Source organism: Osmia bicornis, chromosome 2 (genome assembly GCF_907164935.1).
Source record: "Osmia bicornis bicornis chromosome 2, iOsmBic2.1, whole genome shotgun sequence".
In the NCBI taxonomy this organism is placed as follows: Eukaryota; Metazoa; Arthropoda; class Insecta; order Hymenoptera; family Megachilidae; genus Osmia; species Osmia bicornis.
The window spans coordinates 6,582,405-6,608,633 of record NC_060217.1 but is presented as its reverse complement, the minus strand read 5'-3'; the positions used below and the strand labels follow the sequence as shown (position 1 = coordinate 6,608,633).

Here is a 26,229-nt window from a genome sequence, read left to right as displayed (position 1 = left end):
ACTGACACATTATTATCGTTATTCAGAAGATCAACTTCTACGAAGCACTGATACGTTTTTTTAAATATTTCGATAAACTTCTCAAGAATAAACATAAATGTGATCTTTCGATCAGGTACACAGTATTTTATGTCATTTTGAATGACCGTGTCCTCTCCGATTCGAGATTACAGGATTTTTCGAACCGATCGACTGAAAGATAAACACGTTCTATTAAAGAGACACTAATGTCACTCGTTGCAATCGATTGAAAAAAAAAAAAAAACAGCGGAGGAAAATATTTGGTGAAATTGCGAATCATTTTTGTCCTCGACAGGGACTTCTATCGGAGAGTATGGAATTTATATCACACCATATGCGGTGAGAGTTGGGGGATGATGAATTTGTGTAACATTGTGGTTCTAGTTGCTGTCAACCGAGGACAGTTTAGAACTGAATGCTTCTACTCTGGATAAATTCGATCCCATTTTCAGTAAAATCTGGAAAATTCTTTTAGAAATAAAATCTGTATAGATTTCTGTTCGAAGCAAATTAAGTCCCACGCTCTATGCCGTGTTTATAAATTTAATTACTAAAAGAGATTACTTCAGGAATAAGAGAAGAATTCACGTTTCTCCATTTTAAGCAACAATTTTTCAATTACACACAAGTTGGCCAGATGTTCCGGTAGAAACGCAAATTAAAGGTGGGCGGAATTAAAGCCCGCTTGGCCAGCGACGCGCACGAAATCATTCTTTTTAATCATTCCTCTCTAATTCCCATGCTCGTCCTTTTTATCCGTCGGTTTATCTCTCGGTGCTTCTAAATATAATGACGGAAGTGGCCTCTCGACGTGGCAGTAGCGACGATAAGACGTTGCAAAACCAACCGAGGAAGAAGCATCCTGGAGCAACTTATTTTAAGCATCGCCACGAGAATTCTTGGACGAAACTTGCTCAATTTTTCCAGAAATACTTATTTCTGTATTAAGTACAAAAAGGACAAATTTCCTGGAGAGGAAAGATACAACTCTTCTTCCATTTCGACAAATTATTTGGAATTTTCTTTATTAAAAAATTCTTACTGATAAAATAATTAAAAACTAATGTGTTATCTGATGTATTAAAATGATTAGTAAATGGTACGAAAATTACACGAAGTTCTTGAACAATTAAGAAACGATTGATCGTGAGAATGCACCCTCGGAAGATGCAACTTGATTCATGAAACATGATTAAAGTTCGGCAAGTGAAGCATCCCAAAAGCCAAACCGGCGGTTTCTGGAATCTTAGGAGACACCCGACAATAGGGTGAAAGGAAGGTGGGTTCGAGGGTTTCGATCAGTTCTGAAAGCGGCATATTGTGCCAAAATCTGTCAACGGAGGAATGTATTTTCCAGCTGCCAAAGCGGGAGCAACAGTTGTCGCGGCCCGGGAAACTTTGCTCGACGGATCTAGATTTCAACGTCGATTACAAACTACGGAGGAGAAGCGAAACTGAAACGAGCACAACTCGTTCGGGGCAGAGTTCTGAAAGGAAGTGTAGTCGATTAATCGATGTTGCGCTATTGTTTGATAATGGAACGACGCGTCGAAAGTGATTATCGGCAACGCGTTTCGTTATCTAGAAATAACCGAGTTTCTTCCTTGTTTCGGTATGCAATTTGAAGCGACGATAATGTGATTCGTTGTTGGTTATTGAACAAAGATGAATAATTGCAAAGGTAATTAAATGGAGGAGAGATTTTGATACACCCAGCTTTATCCTTTATCCTGATAATTTATTTACGTAAAATTTGAATTTTTAATGAAAACTTGCATGAGAATATATAAAATTCGCGAAGGTTTAATATTCTTAGGCAAACGCGAAACGAATCACGAAGCGTACCCCGCACTAATTGAAGAACAACCTAACGAATTTCGAACACAGTTTGCAAAGTGAAATCGATTGGTTTCATGTAATGAAATTAATCAGAAGTTCGATAGCACAAAGGTCGATCGAATCACCAGAGACAAAAGCTACCGCGCGATTGCACACTCGGAATTCGATGAAAAGAACGAGTCGAAATACGAATAGATTTTTCATTGTCAGTACTTTATTACATGAACTACGATTCTTTTGTCGTCAACGATGTGTGAGTACTTTGGAAATTCCGTGTTATTTGCTTGGATAAACTTTAGTTTTCATTCGGATCGATAGAACAAATTGTAAACTTCACGTTTTCTCTCATTTCATTATCTTCAATTATCCATGTTGCTTCTACTTTGTTTACACAAAAGAAAATTAATTTTCAAAAATTAATTGTCTGAAAAATTCACTGTTTTTCATTGTCTTACGAGACAATTGTTATATGGATATCTGAACGAATGATTCATGATGTCGAATGGAGCACTGAATCAGCGTTTCTTTTTCCAAGGGAAGACAAAAAACTGTCTTGCTGCCAATCGATGAAACGCCTTTCCTGACAATGTAAGAACGTGAGATGTACACACCGGTTATCAGGGGGCGGAAAGCTATAAACTCGATAAAGTATAGAACGCTGACTCAATCTTTCCGTAGAAAATTCGCGTTTCCCTATTCACAGAAGGAACACTCTCGAGAGCATTAGCTCAATTTTATTCCAGTCGGGAGATTTGAATTACGTGCCTACGCGTTGCTTTCCTGATTACCTATGGATTTTCCGCGAACGTATGTAAACGAAAAATAAGTAGAACATCTCAGGGTAAATTCAGCCCTCTTGAATTTCCCTGTGCAATGGATTTTTATTTGTTAGTTTTTTCCAGTATTTGAAAACTCGTTTTACACTTTTATTTTTTATACGAAAGATAATTATATGCGGCAAGAAAGTGGCTTTCAAGAAAAAGAAATTCGCGATATTCCAGCAGATTTAAAGAGTAGTTCCATACTTTCCATCGAAATTCTCGTTTTACTTCCCGCCCCTAACACGTCGATAGAACATTGAAATGGCGAATATGTAATCGTAACAGTACGTCTGACCGGCAACTTGGATATGCATTTTTGCAGGACCAGGTCCCTTTGTTCGTCCCCACGTACCTTCCACGAAGAGGAAATATCCTTCGGGATTTTTCGCCAGTACACGGAGCGCTTTTATCGTCATTTCGGCCAGTGAAGGATCGCCGCTTCCGTTTGTGTTTCGATCGACGTCAAAGTCCATGTGGGAATAGGAAAACAGCCCTGAAATCATCGAATTCCATGAAATGGTGAGTCATAGAATTTTCAATAGACTAAGTTTTATCGAGTCGTTTCTCCTCGCGATAGAATTTTATTTTTGCTACCGAGATTCTACATCGTACTGTATTTCGTGATAAAAGAGACGACTGATTTATAAGATTTTGAGAAAATACCTTTTAAAGCACTTTATCACTCAACGCTCCGATTCTTATTTTTCATAATTTATCGTGTAGATAGAACGAAAGCAACAGTATTTCATATTTGAGGCAACATAGTAAATCGATTTTCAAACATGGCTGGTTACACAGAATAGTTTATCCGTTCATTATTGATTTCGACTGAAATACTAAATAAAGGATTATCACGATGAATTACCAATAGCGTTCCTTATTATCAGGTCTCACAGGGAATCAACAGCTTTGCTCGCTATACCGAACATAATCTCAAATTCAAACGTTACGCCTATCATAATTAGGGCGAACTAACTAACAGCCAACTGTATTCAAGCATTAATTCAATCGAGTACGATCGATAATTACCCAATATTGCGAAACTAGTAAATTATAACCGTTTAAATTATACAACTTCTTTGAAATTCACGTTATCCGTTTAGCATAGAATTTGCGAGGCATGGAATCGAATTAAAGGTGAAAAACGCGAATACATTTATGACAATTTCTTGGAACGAATTTGATGAACAACTTTGTACGCGAGAATTTAATATCGTCGTAGTTGGAATTTGAAGATCTACTAGAGAACGCGGAAAATGTTTAACGAAATTAAAATGCAGTGGAATTAAACTGAGCATTTTTATAATGAAATGAAACAGATTATAGTTGTACACAATCATAGTTCCTGAACATATTATAATATGAAAGAGAATTAAAAATTCTCATCATTCAAAAATATCCAAACAAAGAAAAAAAAGAAATTTATTTCCTATAGCTATATGAATTATTTCTTTTTTGAATGGCAATAAAATCACGGTGACAAATCGAAGTACCAGACTGAAGAGTTAGATTGATAGCTTAATCTTCGATTGCGTGTCATACCAGATATGATTATTTTTACCGCAATCGATCATTATAATAAAAAAAATGATATCTGTTCGTTACCAAGAAGATGATTCACTTTGCGTGGATCCACGTTCTCGAATTGTTCCTTGTTAGCGACATATTTCGCGGCCACATTTCGTAGCCCATGATTTCTCGACCATTCGTTGATCAGATTTCTTCCGTCCAATCGTCTACCCTCTTTATCCGGTTCCTCTGGATCCTGGGTCACCTTCGGTACGAAATGACGTCTGCCCCCACCGAGCACCACCTACGACGAAACGTGATTTTATTGGCGAGTATTTTATCGAGAAACGGATCAAACTGGATTTCGAGTAATAAACTCGAACATTTTATCGAGCATTGGGAGCGAGCTTGGATTTGAGACAGATCGGTTCATGGAAATTAACCTTCGAATCTTCCGAGAGCAATCGAGCCGATTTAATATGTCCCATTGATGGATCGTTTTCATTTGCCGGTGATTTCTATTGATCATGCAAATTCGTGGCTTCGATTGATTCGTGTAAAATATGGATGAAAGAGAAGGAGATTTTAAGCGATGGTATATAATGTATTGTTTCATAGAAGAAAATTTTATAAACTATTTGTCAGGTTCGAAAATTAGTTATTGGAAGATTTCATATTTTAATAATCTAAGCTACTTGATTCTGAAAATGATAAAAATTCATCGCATCATAGTTTTCATATTTTCAGTAATTTAATAATAATTAAGAAAAAATTGTTGGGTTATTCTTGTACAGCAAACATATTCTTTAATCGCTTGCACAATAAATGTTCTAATTCAGATTGTACGTAAAAATTCCTAAAAATAATTAAACTTTATTCAGGTCGACACATAGTTATTTCATTCAGCTTTTTAAAATGTTGACGAAAATGAAACTCCGTTATTCTGACATTTAATTTCCGGAAAGCTTTGTAATTAATTCCTTTATATTTAAATTTACCAAGCTAGACATTTTTAAATTTATGTATGCTAAAAGCATGTTCAGCTTTTAATTAGGTATCTCTTTATAACACGATAATAAATAAATCAATACCTTTTTTTATTTAACAAAACATAGTCATGAATATTATTCGTTATTACGGTAAATACAAATCTTGACACTTTGATAATAGTTACTATTTTTTGTAACGCAGGTAGCATTGGAAAATTGGATTCAACTTGATCCAAAGTTGCCGGACGCTTTTCATTTTCGGACCTGATATTTTCGTATGTTCTTCTGACGTATAGTACATGTTTGCCTTCCATCAGAGAACGCGATCCCAGAAGCAATTTTGCAGAATTTCAAAGTCAACCGAAGAGAAATGTTATTTTCGTTGCATGTGAGATTTTCCATTTCGGTGATTGCAGCTTTTGTTTTTTTCGATGTCTGAAATAGAAGTTGCATGGAAACAGGATCGCGAGTATATAACCTACATTACATGCTTTTGTATTTTCATGTGGCTAAGACAATATACGTGTGAAATACTTAGTAGCACTTTGTAAAGTGTCGTGGTGAATGAAACATAATCATTTATTCATAATTCGTCGGTGAAGTTATAACTTTGCTATGTTCGTTACGATATTTCTGAAGTTATTAATTTTTACATCTTTATCAAAGTCTTCTTCTTTGCAAGGATATTATTAAATGATAATTACACCGTGTACTTTTAAAATACCTCTTAAGCAAGCAATTAAAAAACATGTATGCTGATAAAGTTACGAAGCACGAAGTTGGAAACTCCTCGAATGCTGATGTAAAAAAATATGAAGTTTTCGTTGGAAACTTCGTTACCATTTTATTTATTTACACATTAAAGATATGGAAGGGAAGGTTCACTGAGATTTGTTTTTATAAATCAAATAAATAAGGAAATAGCGACGTGTCTGCAGATTCTGTGCAATCGAATTTCACGAAATAAATCTGATACGGTTTACTCTGTCCCGCCAATATATCGGAAATCTTCAGTTTATCCAAAAAATACAGAAAAATTCGTCCCTCTGGACCTTTAATTCTTCTTCTACCTGAAAGCAAACTCTCTAGAGAATTTCTACTAAGCAGACTTTAACGAGCAAGAAGTTTTGCATAGAAGTTTCGCACAAAAGCAGTGCCAGTTCCCTCGAACGAGATTTTTTTTCCCTCGAGTTATAGCGATAGAGAAACGTCATCTAAGATCCCCGAGGACCGATTGACCCGCCGAAAAATCGAATTTTCATTGATTGAACCGGCGCGATTGGTTCACAGGGATACCGCGAGAAGACTCGTTTCGACTTTGCATTATTGTCACAAAGTCCCTTCGACGCAATCGAGGGATTCCATTACACAGAGAGAAGCTTATCTTAGTTCGTCTTCGGTTTAACGAGAAACCGGAAGTTTCGAAGTGGTCGACACAAGGGTCACCATTGGAAGTCTGAAAAGGGATGCGGGATTCAAAGCAATCGAAGAACGAGAATCATTGATCTGGATAAAATTTCCAGCTGGAAAAATGTATCGTATTTAAACATCGATAGAAAATGTAAAAAATGATACATCTGAGATTTGTTTATTTCAGAAAATCAGTTTTCTATTTCACCTTTTTTTCGTTCGTATTACATCAATAAATTGCCGAGTGGAAAGTGCACGTCAGTTGATTTCACAAACTGTGCGCTTTAATTTTAGAGTTTTCGAGCTTCACTTCGAATATTTATTTTAAAATGTCGATGCCAGTAATTTACAGCTCATCGAATGAATACATAGAATTGTTAGCCGACGTATTTTTAATCAAAGCAATTCGATTCGATGTAATACGAGATATTAAACAACATTCGTATTTTATCAACCTCTTATCGTGAATTCAATATAGGTACCTAAATAAACGTACAGGTGCAATTTAATTAAAAAACCTGGCTACGTTTGGAAAATATTTATTAACAGAACGGGTTAGAAGTATGTATCAGTCCATGTCAAACAAGCAATTTCACAAGAGGAAGAATCACGATCCCCCATGAAAATCATTCTATCAAAGTATATAACGCTCAAGGAAACGGACATCCGATCGAAGTGAAATCAAACTTTTTCATCCCCGAGGATCATCGAATCGCGTCGAATCACGATGGCGGAGCAGAAAGCCAAAAGAGACACCCCAATCATTCAGAGAACTGAAAAGTCGAGCAGAAATGGACGTAAAGGGGGCAGAGAATCTGCGACACGGTCAGTTAAGCTGAAATATAATCCCGTACGTTGATGTTACGACCGGGTTCGTCTTCGAGCAGCTGACGTGCGATATCCTTGCAAGAAGTCCGTGCAGCAGGTGGCACTTTACCGTCGTCCTCCCAGTAACGGCTGGCTGCGTGGGCGTAAAGAGCCGCCGGTGTCGCGTGTGTCACCCTGGTGGTCGTGACCAGGCCCGTCGATTTACCTGCGAACAGAAAAGTCGGATTATCGACACCGCGGTAAATCTGCTGGCTACCAGTTTCCGGCGCACGTGTTTCGTAAATCACCCGACTTCATCCAACTGCACCCTATGCATCTGCCGCGGACAGTCTCTTCGCTGGCTAATCGATTAAGTTTCCAATGGGATTGATATTGTTTGAAAATGAATCTTTTAATTAACGCGTTGGCTGATACATTGAAAATGGGATAGTTAATTTTCAAATTTCGACTCCAGTGTCACTCAAGGAGTTAACTATGAAACTTGAGAAATATTCTTCATATTTCACCCTGAACATCGGATGTAAAATATGAAATGAACTCGCGGGGCAATTTAACCCATACAAAGAAAGCATTAAACGTCAAAAAATCCCCAGAGAATTCGTGGAGAAGAAAATTCCTCTCCGATTTGGAATTTCAGGGAACAAGCTTTCTCTGACGTCTCCAATTAAACGCGTTTTCCATTCGGAGGAAGATAAATGAAGGGAAGCATGTGAGAGTGAGAACGAATCGAAAATGTCGTACGGACAACTTTTTCATCGTCGACGAACCGTAGAAATGCGGTTGCAAATGAATTCTGGCGACGTCGTTGGAATAGCTATCCAAGCCGCGAACCGCTTGATGTCGTATTTTAATTAAGCGAATGTTCGCGTGATCCTTCTTAGCGAACGTTCGACGGAAAGTCTCTGTGCCATTGCTGATGAGTTTACGGATTAAGTTGGCACGCGGAGATCTATGCTCTATGTTCCCGTAGGATTAGTAATTACGTTAAGTGGGCCGACGTTAGGTCGGCAACGGATGCTAATCGACCCGAGTGCGTCGATACACGGACCCTTCATCAAAGTCTCTCTTGACCCTTTGATCTCGGTATCTGGGTCTTCAATTATGATTTACCATAACGAAGGGACACCGCGACGACCTACGACTTCCTCTACCGGGTACTGCTTCGATTAACAGCTACTTAAGCAGCGTAAGTTTCAGATTCAGAAAATGGCGAAACGCATTTCGTCAGAGAATTGAATTTCGAATAACCTTCCTAGCTGTAATGGTTGCTACATTAGTCGGTAGCTTTAAACGCTCTGCATCGTTGGAGAAGTTAATTAAGTATTTGTACAGGATGCGAGATGTTGGATCACAGTGTGTCGTTGAGATTAAGCAAAACGTTGAATACGCCATTTCAGATTGTTGTACAGGGTGTTGCAAAAATAATGTACAAGTGGAGAATTTCAAATATAAATTTTCTCAGAATTTCAAACTTTTTCACGAATTGTAAATTAATTCATTTTTGGAGGTATCCAATTTCACGTTAAGCGAAAAGAATTTCTTTTTCCACAAAGTTTAGGTGTTTTTTGTTTCGCGGAAAAGGGGTTCGATCGAGCAGCAGATATTAACGTCGGAGATTGCTTCGGACCGGTGACTGTCAGCAATTTAATTTGTCCAAGTCGTAGGAAGCTTACATTTTTCATCTTTTTGCGATTTGAACGTTACGTTTCCGTTTCTCTCGCCTAAGCAATTTCCAGTTCCGTTTTTCATTCAATTACTGCAAAACCTACCTAGAGCAAGCTGCTGGAAAATGAGAAAAAGTTGGATAAAGAGTCCTGAGACTGTCCCCGTAAACTAAACCTGCATCGTTTTTACAATTAACATTGTCACGGCAATTATATAACGATGTTTCATTCCAGAGAGATATTCATTTTTATCTCCTTCTCTGAATAAAATCGCTTGTAATTTTAGAATTTAGAAACGGTTACCAAATTAGAGCGATTGATGTTTGATGACAGCAAAAATTTCATGGCTCAGATACACTTTCGGATACGAGATAATACATATTTCGAAGTCTCCCAAGGCGGCTACTGAAGAATAGAAGTGAGAAATACGAAAGGAGCTTTTTTCCAACAGACTTCGACTTTCGAAAATGAGATTCCTTTCCCTGTTTTATTTTAGATAGAACTTCAACTCGATGTACCACTTTCTGCATTCTTCACTCCATGTCAGATTTTTCGCGGAAGATATTTGTGTCTGATTTGAGAAACATTTTCTTTTATGATTAATGACGTTAGGTATCACACCGTCAAATGTCAAATTTCTCAATTATGTGTTTTCATGATTGGCTGATTCTTTCCAATGGCGCTTACATCGATTCGGAGGAGGCCTCGAAGGAGTCTGTGGCCTTAAGGATTCAATCATGATTACTGAAGTGATTGAGAGTTTACTGGAATAATTGAACAGTCAGATTTACCATAATAGGCTTAGAGGATAGTAGCTAATATGCCAATGAAGATGCACTTTGATTTATGTCGATATCTCAATTAGTTCCCGAGATACAGGGCTTTAAACTTTAGCCTCAGCGCGCCCAAAATGTTGAATGACCGCGTGACCTACATTTTTACCCGGAAATGCGTACGCATCATAGTAATAGTAAAAAAATGCTGACTCAGCGTATGTCATTGACCAGCGCGTTGGAGGGAAGCTTGTGATAGGTCAGTTCATTGAGCGAGTGAAAGGTTCGACCAGGAAGAACGAGAAGAACATAATAGGGGTGGAAAAATTATGCTTTGCTTTAAACGACGATATCTCGACAACCAAACATCATATCAACCTAAAATAAAAGCTGACTTAAAGATAAGAGAATCCTCTTTCTTACGAACCTACGTTTGTTGAGAAATATTTACTAATTTTAGAATAATCCACTTGTAAAGTTTAGCTAATTTTAATAGCTACTTTTCGTTACTTATATTTCTTATAAAAAGTTTTGTGGTTATTTTTTTATCAGTCTAGCATTTTAAAACATTTTATTTCAATTAAACACCTAATTAAACAGGATTTATAACTTGTTTCCAGAAACGAGAACAGTTAACCCAGTTACACGTGGCTTTCAAAAGGAAAGGAAGTATAATTCCAATTATACAAACGATTGAAAATTGTCGGTTTAGAAGTATAAAACAAACTTTTAATAATTTGAAAAAAATTGGAATTCGCGTGTAGTGAATATTTTGTTAATTAACCTATATTTAAACACGGTTGTGGAGGGTTGGAAAAACTGGGGAACTTTCATCGAGAAGTTTTATCCATGTCCAACAGGGGCCAAGTCTCGACAAATAATTAGTACGAGATTAATTGAATCAATTATGCATTCATTAAATTGAATATCGGTTCTGCGCGGATTTTCGTTCATCAGCGGGGCAGATAACGAGTGAATTTTCAAGCAGAAGTTTGCCGAACGTTCCAACGGCTTTAACCGTCCCTACGTATAGACGATCTAAAATTTGCAAATTCATCCGTCGAGTTTCCGGTGACAGCGGGGAGAACAGTCGTCGAATGAACTTTATCCAATGACAACTAACTCCTACGGTTTCGTCTGATCAATAATTCATTCGCATCATCGCAGTCACGTCGACGATCGTACGAATTTACGAAAGGGAGGGGGGAGAACGATTTGAATTCCGCGGAAATCTCTGAAAATTTCGCGAACGACGATTCAATCTAACCGACAAACTTAAGCACTCGCGTACAGCTTCGACGTTTTTTTTCTAATTTTTCAACCGACCGTGATTCGTCTCAGATTTCATAAGACACCACATTCCGTCTTACTTTTCTTCTCCCTTTCTCTATCGAAGCTTTTCATCTTTCAACGAATATCTAGCAACGTAATCTTACGCGAAAAGGGTGTACTCCATCTGCGAAATTGTTCTTTATACGAAGTCGCAGGAAGGAAAAGCTTTCGAAGGGAGTACGTGAGGCGGCAAAAACATCGGCGTAAGTAGCCTTAATGGAAAACCTAGATACATCATGCGATTCTAAATGAGATTATGGTACGAATCGCAGACTGAAATCCAACGCTTCTGCTTTATTGCTGCGATATTTTCGAGTTGGGACGAAAATACGAGGTCTGTTAACAAAGTAACCGCGAGCTAATGGCATCGAAATTTTTACCGTCAACTTATCCACAAATCGATTATACTCCCTTCGAAATGAACAATTACATAATTTACTTATTGCAATAGTTTCTGGCGGGGAGTCCGTTTATATTTTGAATGAGCCAGGTCCACCCTGTCCCTTCTTCAGTCACGATAGTTGTAAAGAGAGATAGAAAGCAAGATCGTAGTAGCTCGCGGAGCGGAACACGTCAGCGGCAAACGGCGTGCGATTAATCAAGCAGGCAATTCATCTTAATGATCGGGTTAAGGCAGCTTGCGCTTTCATGCTCGTAACGTAGGCGCAGACATACGTACACGGCTATATGCGACGTGTTTATTACTGGTCTCTCGATGTACATGACTATGCAATGTTGTTACATAGCGTGTACATTGCCCCAGGTACTTTCACGGTGGCTGATTTAGCCGCGAAGAAGCTGCTTCGAGCAGCTCGTTTTCGAGTTCGCTTTATGAAGAATGTTACCCGAGTGATGCATCCTGATTTTCCTGTTTTCCGAACATAATACAGCACTTGAAAAAATAACTAAATTAAATTTGAATCAGTTCGGTTTACGTAATAACGCTGCTTTGAAAAATTGAAAAATAACAAGTATCGAGTAATTCCAAGAAGTATAAAAGTATATGTAACATTATAAGGTGGAAGCAATTTTCTTCAACATTATCGGAGAAAATATGTATCTTCTTGGAACTTCAAGGTGCAGAAAGGCAATTTGCATCGTATGCGCGACTTCATTTTCGAGCATCGTTAGAACAGGGCGATGATAGCAGCGAAAGACTATTTTAATTTTGAAAATGAAAACACACGGGTGTCTGCTTTTTCAAATAGCTCTGGTTAAGCGCGTATTTCGAGCACGAAGTTCATTACTGTAATTGTAAATTTTTACGTAATAATTGACTTTTGCTCCCTGGAGACTCTTAATCGCGCGATTATAATTTTTTCCCAGAATCCAATGAACGCGTATCGCGTATACGAGTACTGTTGATTATTCGGATAACCATCGGAATTAGCTCGGGAAACGGCAAAACGTTTCGTGATTCCGCATAGAATCGCCAATCATCTCGATTCATGTTGCCATTATCCTCTTGCGTTACGCGCTCTGTTACCAACCATAATTCGCTTCACAGACATCTACTACGTTGGAGTAACATTGCACGTTGACAGCGTCTGTTTAACTTTACGACGCTTGTTTTATTGATGGCGTAATGAAAGAAGGGATATGACGCATTCCTCGTTCATTCAAGCATACAGTTCCATTATGCGAACAAGGTGCATCACCTTTTGTTCTCTAATCACGTTTCACTACCGTGTTTTGAAGTAGATACTTCAGATTATGACTGCTCGTGGCTGCTTTTACCTTAATAATAATAAATAATGATTGCAAGCTGTTGCATGCCAAATGGTTAATTTCGAAACGTCGAAAGTTCATGATATAAAAGTGTCATCAAATATCATTTGTGACGTATCAATTTGAAGCTTATAGTTTGACGAAAATAATTATATAAACTACAGCCATTATACACAAAGATTATTGATGAAAATTTTATATTGACATACGTGTACACGTCGAAACGATTGAAAGAGTTAAATTCCTATTTATTGGAGTGAACTTGATTACAGATAATCCTTTTGCATTAACCATTGACGTTCGCAAACATCCCGATTTTACTTACCCTGCTCCTGTGCCCAATTGATAAGAGACGGTACATGGGCATCGAAAGTGGAATTACAGATCTCGAAACGTGCAGACGAGTCCAAGCCAACGGTCTCGTAATTGGCTTTCACTCCGCAGAGTAACGCCGTGGCACACGCCGAAGACTCTCCAACTTGGGCGTCCATGTTGTAAGTCTGTAAATGGACAAAAGAAAAAGAACAAGTTTAATTAATTTGTCCCAACAGCAATTCTGATAACGCCGATTTATCTTGGTACTAGAAAGATTGCAAGGTATCAACACGATCTAATGAAAGGAGCAATGAGTCATTCGTCTAATAGATAGAACGAACGACGTTCTTATCAGCGAAGAGCAGATCATTTCGAAACGACCGCGTCATCTTTCGCTCGAGGAGGTTTTCATAAATAATTTCGAACGTTGTCGCGGGCGCATTGTGTATTATGATAATCGGTCTTACTTTGGTCGTCGTGTCCGGGGAATGGGATATTGCGGTAGAAAGGGATGGAATGGAGAGACCGGAAGCTCGGTGTACATAAATCTTGCCGGCATTATCCGTTGGAGGCTGACCTGCGTAAAATACTGCTGACTTCCGACGGTCTTCTTATTATTCAAAAACCGTGCGGACCACTCGAGCACCGAGTGATCCGAATAATAACGCGACGTCATTTCAATCCAGTTGTTGGGGAATGCTAGCGATTCCGAGGCTGATAATGCAGCAAGAAACTGTACCGACTGTACCTCCCTTTATTATTATACACTGACCACCGTATCCGCTTATCACAGTCGATTAAACCCTAGGAAGGTGTTTTGCAATAAATCGTTTGTCCTCTGATTGAAATGTCACGGTGAAACTTAAAGAAAGATTCGCAAGAAAATTAAATTGTTAGAAAAAATAGGATACAAAGGGTAAGAAAAGAGACAATGGTTTTGATAAATCGTTTCATTTTGCTTAGGCAATGATTTATTTATACGCTCAGTGATTCACATGTTTACTTGTAAGCTTGATGATACTTTTTCTTTTGTATTTGATCACTTGAATATTTTATTAACTATACTTTTGGAATATAATACAATTATTTTACACAAATTAATAGGAGTCTCATATGAACGAACGTGTGAGTCATTTCATTTATCATCGTATCCCATGGTAGATACCTGATAAACGAATCGATGCTCTGTAATATTTATTATTATAAGCAAATTAATGATTCACTCGAAAGTGAAATACCAAATCGGAAATCGAGAAGGTCACACGTGAAAAAGGTGTTAAGCTTGAAATTATTTATCATAGAAAAAATACATATTGAATATCGACGATTGTTGATTCATAATTTTGCTTTGTTTCGAACATCCCCACCTTCCACAAGTATTCTGACAGATTGCGAATGCATTTGAGGTCAACGAAGCCTGAAAGGTAGCATCGATGCTTATACGAACCCTCAATTGGATTGTGATAAGATAAGCGTCGTATAAAACCGTACCGTTATCTCGGTTCTTTGTGCAGAGACATATTCGCAGTTATCGTGTACAATTGGGCGCGAGTGAAGATGAGGAAATCGTCAGTTTCTGGGCCTGAAAAGCCAGGCACAAGCAACGAAAAGCAGACTGGCAAAGAGGAAAATCAATCTGCAGCGGGTACGAGTAAGAGTAACCCAGAGAGTAAGCCTGCGGCGAGCAAAACTGAGAATAAACCTGCAGCGAACAAAACTGGGAATAAGGCTGCTGTGAACAGACCTGCGAAGAAGCTGTCAGTGAGTAAAATCGCGATTAAAATTGTACCGAATAAAACTGAATCCGCGAGGAAACTAACGGTGAGACAAGCTGAACAAAATGGAAAACAGACAGTGACAAAGAAAGAGCAGCCTGGATCAAGTGAAAGAAACACCGCGACGAAGACTCAGTCTACGGTTAAGAAGAACTTATTGTTTCAGCAGACGAGGGACATAGAAACGGGAAAACAGTCCTTACGGACGGAGACGGAAAGAGAAGTACACATTACCAAAGGGATATTCGAAAGGGAAATCGAGAGAAAGATACAACACATCGTTGACGCGTGGTCATTTAACAAACGAAAGTGAGTGAGAACTGTATTGCCTTGAAATAAGCAACTCGCTCGGGACCGATCAGTTGCTTATTACGGAGCAGGTATGCTATTTGACTTGACTTTGTTCCTCGAACCGGGATGAATCGGCAAAACATGCAAGTTTGTTTTTGTAAAAAGAACAGAAAATTATTTTTTTCCTCATTTTGGCATTAAGCGACTCATTAAAGAAGAGGGGATGCGAGTTGCTTATTTCGAGGCAATACTGTAGATATTATTTTGTTATTTCGTTTCAAAATCAATTGATCGATCAACATTTTTCCTCGGCGCGATAACACTGAACGAACAGAGGATCAAGATAGGCAATTTTTAATTTTTTTTGTTCAGATATCGAGATTTAGATAAACCTGATTTCGCAGCGTGACATCGTATCGGCGACACGATAAACGGGCGAACGTGATATTTTTCGTGATCTAGTGCGTGCTATATTGCGACTAGTATAAGAGTACATGAATGGCGAGAATTACAGTTGAATTAATTTTTTTGGTATTACATATCAACTGGAATATCTGTATTTATACCGGGTGTTTCTGAAGGACGATACACTGTTAAATTTTATCAGAAGAAGTCGGAAGGTATTAATGAACTCTTTGGTGCAAATTGATAACGATAATCAGTGTAAGATACTAATGACGACGTACAGACAAGTTCGCTGTCAATGTTATTTGATAATTTAAAATATTTATAATGTTTTAGCTCTAAAACGGTAGAAGGTAGAAAAAAAATGTCATTAGACCTTCGGTATTTTAATTTCTAATTTTATTGTTTTAATTGGATGCTATCGTTATAATCATTTTTCAAGGAATTATATTTGTGACGTAACGACGAAGCGGAGCTAGACGATTACAAAATGTTTTCGAATTCAAAGGAAACGCGGTGGACCGGTATAATTCCGGTAATTCATTTCTCTTCCAATGAACATTTGTCCGGTAATGGGCGGCAGGTTCGTGCATTTATGACTAGTTTGTAAGCACTCCTTTGTCAACCGACTCGTTACTCGTGTTCGTGTGTAGGAATTCTCTCGCTGCAAGCGTGTCTGCATTCAAATCTTTCAACGCCGAGAGTAGAATATCTTCAGTCGTTTAAAAAGCTCCGATCCACTGTCTCGTCGCGTTTTGTGTTTCCCTACTGTTCGTTCTTTGCGGTTTCCTCTTTACGGTTCGTTTCTCTGTGGTAGGTGTTTCATTTCTGTTACCCGGCGTGGCCGTGTAATTATTAAGTTGTTGCAAACGAAATGGTGAATTTAATCAGAATTATTTTTGGTATTTATGACGTTGATACAAAAATAAATTTATTTTTCTTCTTAGAATTATAAATTATACAAAACTATGTATTTTAGTTGACTACTCCGATCAACGATAAAAACATCAAGTTCCATCTATACTATGGTTCTCTGAATTTCCTATGCGCATTTACTTGGCTAACTATGCATCCTAGAACTCTATCTCCGCGTATAGTTCTGCGTTAAGAAGATTCGTGCACGTACACACGCGACCAACAACGCGTATCTCGCGATAGTACACAGCAACTCTGAGAATCCTAACTTCCAAACACAACAACCACACTTCACTCTTAGAGAACTCTCGGTGTTGTAACAGGAACGTGTATCATCGTTAAGTGCAACGGCAGTTGCCTGCTTGCACAAGAACATTTCATTGAATACGAAACACCTGATCGCGAAACATTTCATAGAGTTCTACGAGCTATTGCGGTTAATTTTTCATTTGCGAAAATTAATCTGATATTAAATGAACAGTGATTTTTCCTTTCCCAAAAATTCACTTTTCAAGTATCTTCTTCCGAATGAAAAGCGATCACGGGTCAACTATCCAGGTTCACCGAGTATCATGGATAGTTTACTTATTTTTCATCGCGTGAAAACGGCGGTAATCGGGCTCAGCCCCGTTTCTCGGTCAGATCGTCGTACGCGTTTACACCGACGCTACGGGGGCGATAAAACGAGCGAGCCGTTACGAGAAGTTCTTCAGACCCGGATTGCGATCTAACTTAAAATTAAATTGACCGTCGGATGATTCGGTGGACGGTGTTCACGTGCACCTTGAGAATCCGTACACCGTCTACATTGCCGAACGCTTTTTCCTTAGCGGCAAACACGTACGTGAGTGGAAAGTACGAAACAGCTTAATGCACTTTGAAGAGCGACGGCGAAACCTTCTCACCGGATTATAGCTTGTCACTCTCTTTTAAGAAGAGAAACGTGCACGGTTCAAACTTGAATCCACCACAAAACCATAAAATTAACAGCTTAAACGGGCTCTCGTTTAACCTATTATAGGTAAAAGGTACTTGAAAAAGATTTCGAGACAGATTGAAGACTTGAGAATGTTCTTTAGAGCGGTCATGAATTGAAAAGAAATCTTGAAGAGCGTTCAATCGGATGTTTATTGATTTTTAATGTTCTTCGTTATTAGACAATTTTGTAGATTGGAAATATGTTCTGTGGTTACAGGAAGTAGAATTAGTTTCAATTTTATTTTTAAAGCGGAAGAATAGTAATGTGCTTTATAAGAGCCCCATGGGAATAATTAGAATTAATCGAGGACCGCCGCGTCGGTCGTACAAGCGTCGAAAACTTTTCCGTCGAAGCATGTTCGGCCACGGTGTCTTTCATTTTCGTCTCGTAGACGTTATTTGTCGGGCATCCGCAGTGTGTGGCGTTGTTCCAGCCAGTGTGCGCCACTTTTGCGATTCAAAATTTTACGAGCGACATAAAAGCCGTCAGCGCGCCGCATCGACACCGAACAACGCGGCTACACGCTTCGTTTTTTCCTCCCGTTTCGCATCGATCGACCACGTCCGGGAAACAACGAAATTTAGCGACAGGCAAAAATATACGCGAACAAGTTATTGCCAAGCCACGCTTGCATCGTAATCGTAAAACAACAAAAAAAAGTGTTCTCAACGAGCCGTGTAATTTGCCATGTAGCAAGTTCAATATTAGGCGAAGCGAACCCAGCTGAAAGAACAAACTATATCGCCTGTATGAATCTCTGGTATAAACAATATTCAGTGATACCGTTGCATTTCGACGGGGCTAAATTGTTTCTTTTTATGTTCTGCTGAGAGAAAACTGTAAAAGCGTGAAATCGATGCAATTTCGATTAGAGCTTTTTTGACTTTACTCTTCTTTCGATTTTATGATGCTAATCGCCGGTGATCACCACGGTATTGAACGTGTTAATAATTATTTGATAGTTGTATTGACTTTACTTTCATCTGTTACAGATTATCCCCTCCGAAGAGGTCGATTACGAGAACCGTTCGAAGTCGAGTGCAAGCAGACGATGAAGAGTACAACATGAATCATGCTCGAACAGGTGTTGCGTTAATCTTCAATCACGTATACTTCCGGAAAATGCAAGTAAGAACAGGCTCAGAAAAGGACAAAGACAGTATTTCTGAAGCCTTAAAGCAATTGCAGTTCGATGTTCGATGCTACGATGACTTATCATCGGAAGACGTTCTGCAAGTATTAAAAGAAGGTAAGTGAACACCTTTTATTTTTAACATCATATAATTTTCAGGGATGATTGAATAATTATGAAAATTATTTGATAAGACTCGAGGCATTCGTGACGTAATATTAAATAATGGAATCTGAAAATTTTTTATTAAAATGCTTCTCTCTTCTCGGCTAATTAATTATCTCGAAAATGATAAATTAATCACCTGGTCAATGGACGTAATAATTTTGATTATATCAATGAATAGAAAGAAAGATAGATGTGAAAATAAAACGAATCGTGGAAGTTATTAGAAAATGGCACGAGAATTATTATCAAAATTACGATAAAGATCGGATCGTTTCCGCTATGAAATTTTGATTCGAAACGGTGCATGCGAAATTCGAGGTGGACTGGTTAACGTGATTTGGGACATGGAACACGTTTTATACGTAGCTGGGGACAGATTTTAATCATTTTCCTGTGCTGCTCGTTAAACAACGCGTAATCCGCAACAACCGACAGAGAGGAATAATACGCGAAATAATTTATTTTGGTTGCCTTCGCGTTGCGAGTCGCATTTCCATTATTTCACTAACATCGTTTTAGTATAGTCGACTAATGTTTTGTTTTATTAAAAAAAACGTGATTCTTCAACAATTTTATGTTATATCAAGAATTATAATCCACGCATGAATATTGTTCCATATTTTTATTACTATCCTTCTCAATGTGTTCCCAAATTGAGCTGTAAATATTGAAGGGTGGTAGAGAAGGATAGAATGATATCTATCACAATCTTGACAGCATCTTTTTCAAAGTTACACTCTAGATATGGTATCAATATCCCAATTCTGACTCAATAAAACACATTTCTGATCACAGAAACCTTCATCAATCTAGTAACTCAATCTTGTTCCATATAAAACTGTGTTTACATCACTGATTCTCGCAAAGTAAATTTCGTAAAATTTATGACTTGCAATTTTACTTCTTTTTACCTAATTTTCAGTATGCGATTAGTATCCGACAGAAAATCATAGAAACTATTGTTCTACTTAAGAGAAAAATGAGTTTCACGTGGAAAAAGCAGGACAAAAGTTACCTTTAGAAAGAGAATCCTTCACATTGTGAGTACATTCGGGACATATTCGTCCGTAGGTAGGTAAATGGTGTTCCTAAATTCCCTGAGGGTGTGGAGTACCGTAAAACGCTCGTAAAATTCACATGGTAGTGTTAGGGGACGGATTCTTGGAACCTTAGCTCGACAAATCGTGGGTAAACTATTTGAAAAAGGGGGACAGAAACGAAAACCGTGGTCGTTGGCGAAAAGTCGACGGGCGAATCGTCGTTTTCGTTTGATTTTCCTCTTTACTTACTGTTCATCCATTCAAATATTGACACAATAGGCGTCGCCCGTCACCGCGACCGTGTCCGACATACATTTATCAAACCCTTTTGTTACCCTCGGACAAAGATGTTCTTACGTTGTCGTGGAAGCGTGAAGCTCGTAAATCGTACGTCACCTATCTCTATATAGATCGTAACAGTCGTGTGTCTGGAAGGTTTCATTTAAAAAGCTCTCTTCGAATCTGCTATCGGAATGATGAATTTCAATGAACCCGTTCTGCCTGCAACACTTCACCTTCTACCACGATATCTCTATTCATTACTTTTGCGGATCAACGATGATCGAGGAAACGAGTTCGTTCGTTCGGAATATTTTTGTTAATTCGAACGAAGCTTTTGGGAAAATTATTCCTTGATTGCTGATACCGATAGTAATTGCAATATCGCACAGAATGAAATAGATTGTGAATTTTGAGATTGCTTTTTTGAAGCTATACATTGTTGCAAATTTAATCTTTTAACAGAGATATGGCATTCTCTTGTTACGGTAATTGCGAATATATTGCAAATATATTACAATTGTACAAGTAGTTGCAATAATTCGTGAAAGGAAATCGTTAATGGCAAATGCAATATTATTGAAAGTACATATTCTACGTTGGTCGTGTTTGAACTTTGTAAACAATACCATTATCTGTAATGCGGTCATATTGAAAACATCGATGAAAATCAGTATCGGTGTAATATGTTGTTTCAATTAAAAACAAGCATTAATGATATTCAACCTGAGTTGTATTCTGTATAAACAAAAAAAGATAGAGCAATTAATTTTATCACAATTTATTGTTTAATAAATTCTTATACAATAATCTGGATTTTATTGAGGGATTATCAATAACTTTTCTAAATAACTTTATGGAAACCTTTATAAAGAAAGAAGATGGGTAACTACATTTCGAGTACAACCATCCCGACATGGATAATGACACTGTCGATGAATAAGCATCACGAGAAGTTACACAAACATTTTACAATGAAACGAGCTCATTAACCGTCCTGCTACCTTGGATGGTAACTGGTTTCCAGCAAGATATAACCAGCAGAGACAATCACGCGAAACAGGAACGTGAGGGCGTAGTAGAGCAGAAAGTCGGATGATCACAGAACTTTATAATAAGCGAGAAAACTTTTCATATTCCACTGGCCGGGAATACGTCAAGATATATCGCGTCCAGTTTATAACTATTTCCTTCTTTTCGTTTTTCTACATTTTTCTCACCTCTGTCGGAGTTCTTCCCTCGTTACTTCCTTTTTTTTTAACGTGACTCATCTCGAGATGCAATCGATTCGATTTCAACAGACAATAGATGAGAAATAATTAAATTTCACTCGGGTCACTTTACAGCGAGCTGTTATGCAGTACTCGGACTTGGTAATTCGAGATAATTAAAAATTGATAGTGAGAAAAGTTGTTGCTCGTATTGACGAGGAAAGAATTCAAGTGTTAAACATTCAAGTCGTATCGTTGTTTAATGAACCGAATATTTAGCAGAGTTATCGCCTTGATTGTCGTCGGGGTCACTGATAACCAGCGACACGAAGTTAATCTAACTAAATATTTATAAGAGAAATTTTTGAATAATTTAATAATTAAATTCTTCAGGATTAATCCTTGATTTCATTGAATTATTGGTTATCGAATCTGCTTGAATTCTTAATACTTTTGTGACTGCATATTTCATGAAATTGATGGTCCTTATCAATTTATGTTTCGTTTTATATTGAAAGAAAGATTGTTGAAATAATTCTTCCTGGAAGCTATCACATATTTATTAATTAATCAAGTTTTTAATTTATTATCATGGAATTTAGTGTAACAGTTTTTCATAAATTTCTTCGAAAGTAATTTGCTTTCCTCTTCTATCTAAAGACGAAATATATGTAAATTATTTCGGTATGTTTGCTAACGACAAACACAATATAATAAACAGTGCAAAACAATACTAGTACACTGAAATTTATCGAAACGTTCAGGAAGTAATTGAACTTTAATCGAATTTTAATTACTTGAGCATTCATTAAGAGTCGTATCGAGCTTCAGTTGTACGCTTCAATTAAATTCAATTCAATGTTTAATTAACCATTTACTTACTGCTTTTAACTTAGAAGGAACAATATACAATATCGGAAGGAAAGAGTCTAAGATTATTGACATTTTTCTAGTAGCGAATAAATCGATGTTATTGTTCGTTGCTTCGCAAACCTTCTGTTCATTCTGTTGCCTTATTGTTTCATTGAACAAAAGTATCTCTTTCTTCGTACTTTCTCTGTGTAATTTTCTTTTGACGTGAATTACACGATTCCACGATTTTAGAACAGAGAATTTAAACTGTCCTAAAATATATTTTCTGTTTCGTAGTTGCTGTACCAACCCTTTTTCGAATTTTCAATTATATATCATTTTACAGATTTTAGCTTTAATTTTTAGTTTGTTAGCTTCACTTTTGTTTAGTTTAAATACCATTTTTAATATTTAATGTATTTAAATTTTGCATTTACTTTTTTAGAATTTTCCATTTTTTAAGAATAAATTAATAAATTTTGCAAAAAATATAATGTTTGAAGTGTTAAAATACGAAAGCGTGATTGAGCAGAGTGCAGGATTAGTTTGATACAGTAATAACGAAGCTGACTAGTAGTTTATGCCGGTCTGATGTCCCAACCGCAGTAGTACAGGTCAACGGTACATCCGACAAGTTACGAAAACGTTGCTGTAGACCATAAAAAGCAGTCGCAAAAACTTATTCCAAACATGTAAATGTAGAAACTAGTCAACTTGACTTTAGGAAAGAGTTCGGTGTTATTTTTAATGCCTCAATTTCCAGCAATAGCTGGCAACGTTCCACATTCTCGTTCCGTGAATTCAATCGAATTGTGAAGTGGGCGACAAATTTTTTCCTCTAACCGTGTCTCTTGTGTCTTTACCTTCTGACCATCTCATTGCAAATATACGAATTCATTATTATCACGATATTTTCACTCCTAGTCGATGATCCTCGGAGAATCTTGTCGTTTCTTTCGATTCGTCTCCCCAACCTCGCTGCAAACTCGTCCGAATAAACACCATTATTCTTTTTTCTGCCACGTTTTTTCTCGTGTCCCGTCGGTGTGGAGGCAACGTATCGTCATCGCTGGATCCGATATTGGCAAGCAGAAAAAAAAAAGCAACAAGCGTGTGCGCGACGTTTATTTGCAGAGCAAACAACGTTCTGGTCGGTTCTCGTCGGACAATGCCGACTAAAACGGGTGAAAAACAGGGGCCGACTGGTAAACAGTTAAATATTCCCGTGGAAGAGTGCAATTTGTCCGGTAGGTTTTTAATTTGCTGAAAAAATACTGCTGAGGTGTAATCAAAGGTAAACGAGCGTCGAGCGAGAAATAAGCAGCGTTCAGTGATAAAACGAGTTGGTGTGCGATATCACTCAAGAGTCAAGGATAAATACGTACGATCCTGAAAACGAGGTGAAAACGTTCGAGTCAATTAACGGTGGTTCGAATAACGATACGCGACGCGATTTAATAATTCATTTCACGACTGGCTAGTTGGTTGTTTCATGGTTAAGCACGTATTAAGGCTTGTTCATACTGGCTTGCTGCCAACGAACGTGTAGCAGACTGGATATATACCAAAGATCAAACGATACAGTTTCATTTTCGATACGGTCATTTATATTAATTATAATCATAAGCATGTTGGTAGAGAATATTTTTTCTATAACATAAAATTTCAGAACATGAAATTAATCCATGTTCCATTTCATTATCATAAACATCTGATTGGCATCTAATTAATTCATTAACTAATTAACTCATATTTAATTATTTAATTATATGCATAGTAAATTTAAAATCGTACGTTAGCCAGTATTATGAATGGTTACGATTTCGCCTCTATTCGTTATGTTTTGAAGCTGCAATTTTAACGAGCCACGAAATATTGATGAGGGAATAATTAATTGACGATTCAATGGGAACTTTATTGTATCATCGCAAACAGATAATTCATTTATGGAACGTTTACCGAAATCCTTCATATTTTCACGAACTTAACCAGTCTTTCCAAGTTTCTTTAATAATTCAAGCTTCTTCCTGCAACGAGAAGAAAAATTAGAACTTTCGGTGCGCGTGCATATTTAGAGGAGCATGTATATCCAGTGCAAATTGAGCTCTTTGGTATAATTTTTTAGGAACGCTGTGAAAATAGAGGTGAATTTGGACGTGCTCATTCGTTTGCTCTGAAAACTGTATCGAATGGCGGAAGTGCGGTGCAAATATAGTTTTCGCAGTTCCGCTTCCTTCTCGTTCATAATTTCTGCCTTTTGGGATGCAATTTTCGCTACCAACGTTTCGGTAACTTCCGTTTGGTGAATACGAACGGAGAAGAAACAAAACTTCATGTTACTAATTTATGATTCACAGCTTTTATGATTCAGCTTTTACTGTAACCTACGGGACATTGGCAGTCAATGTGTTAACAGATAATTAGAAAGATTTCCTGTTAATAATACTGCTAATCGCATTCGGGTATTCGAACAATTATCCTATCGAACGTAGCGGGATCATCCGCGTATTTAGTTTCGGCGAGGGTATTCTTGCGAGTATTCGAAACACAGCATAAAAGCACGTTTCGAGTGCAATGAACGAGCTCTATTCGTAGCACGCTTTGTTCGCTTCGCACGCTCGTCAAAGACATTGAAAAATTTAATCGTTTACTGCTGTCAAGGGTCTTCAATCAGAGTTCCCGCCCTTCGATTTTGGGCGAATTTCTCTATTTTTCATGAATCGAATCGAATCAAGCGTTCGCTACGAGTTGAGCGGCTTTCCAAACGATTGTGAACGAAGTATCCAGCGCATTCAATGGATTTTCGTTTCACCGTTCGAAAAGGCGCACTATCAAGAACTTTCAGCGCGCAGATTTTTCATTTTCGACTATTCGAATTCTGGGCAATCCTCTTGTTATATCTTTGATTTCGTGCACTTCACGAAAATTGAATAATTCATACACTGTTTCTTGAACAGAAATTTCCTCCTCCAAAACAAGACTTGGTAAGTTTAAGCAAAAGCAATCTCGAGGAACGGATGTTCTTTTTCAATTTTGTACTACTGCAAATAGTTACATTGTGAAGTTGAGATTCATTCGGTGTTAGATATTGCATGAAGATAAATTTGTTGTTACAGTGTAGATACTTTCGTTCTCATTCCATTCTTTTAATTTCAATTTTCGTTCCCAGTCTGCATTTTCAAACGAGTCGATGGGAATCGACGTAACCGGGTTACGTATAAACGCTTATCGACTCCGAGCATCGCCAAAAAGAAAATAATAAACGCGTACGAAAAAAGAAATGCTTTTAAATGATTCTCTTCCATAGATATAGTTGTAGAAAACTTGGAGGTGAATGAACGTAATCGCGTCACGTTTAAACGCTTATCGACCGGAACGTCGGCAAATTACGGAAACTGTTCACGCAGAAAAACGTGACCGGGACGCACAGCTTAATTATTTGCATTTCTTTCCTATAATTCACGCCTCTTCTCCCTTCCGCGCTGTTCCTGTCACCCTATATTTTCTTCCCTGACTGTTCGAACTTCCGTGCATCTCGGTGCACTGTGAGTGGTGCACAGAGAGGCTACTCGCATACAGCTGCCAAAAGCTGCATTTCAGCCGGTGCTTTTAACGTCGAGTCTACGAACCTTTCATGAGCGCATACCATGTACAGAATGTTTCGTAATATGTGGATAGAAGTTTAAGTGTGAATTTATGAAAAACCAGTGGGATCACCCAGCGTTGGCTGAGCATATAATTATCAGAGAAACTTATATATTTCAAACTGTATTTACTGAAAAATATTATACAAAATTCGCATAGGTACTTGAAATAGTAGAATACCAAATTATAAAGTGCAAATTGTCAGTAATTATTTTCATAATTTGTTAATAAGGTGAATTTGACTGAAAGGATAAACTTTTGAGTTACCCGACTGGTTGATGTATCAACCAGCTGTAGGGTAGTTTGAC

At 37.7% G+C, this 26,229-nt stretch overlaps 2 protein-coding genes across 6 annotated transcripts in view; one reads left to right on the top strand and one right to left on the bottom strand.

Annotated features, from left to right (window-relative positions):
• Positions 1-26,229, bottom strand: part of LOC114872020 (alkaline phosphatase-like) — a 159,569-nt gene that overhangs the window by 31,018 nt on the left and 102,322 nt on the right. Inside the window, exons 3-6 of the mRNA XM_046288808.1 lie at positions 13,240-13,414; positions 7,444-7,622; positions 4,287-4,494; positions 3,034-3,174 (exon numbers count right to left, since the gene is read on the bottom strand). Coding sequence (XP_046144764.1) covers positions 3,034-3,174; positions 4,287-4,494; positions 7,444-7,622; positions 13,240-13,414 — 703 coding nt within the window. The remainder of the gene's footprint in view (positions 1-3,033; positions 3,175-4,286; positions 4,495-7,443; positions 7,623-13,239; positions 13,415-26,229) is intronic.
• Positions 14,728-26,229, top strand: part of LOC114872021 (caspase-1-like) — a 181,832-nt gene continuing 170,330 nt past the window's right edge. For 3 of the 5 annotated variants that reach the window (XR_003788687.2, XM_029178743.2, XM_029178741.2), the window contains exons 1-2: positions 14,728-15,313; positions 18,587-18,843. Coding sequence is in view for 4 of the 5 variants with exons in the window: in XM_029178743.2 (XP_029034576.2) it covers positions 14,787-15,313; positions 18,587-18,843 (784 nt within the window). In the remaining variant the exon portion in view is untranslated. The remainder of the gene's footprint in view (positions 15,314-18,586; positions 18,844-26,229) is intronic. The other 2 variants (XM_029178745.2, XM_029178744.2) reach the window with 2 other exon arrangements.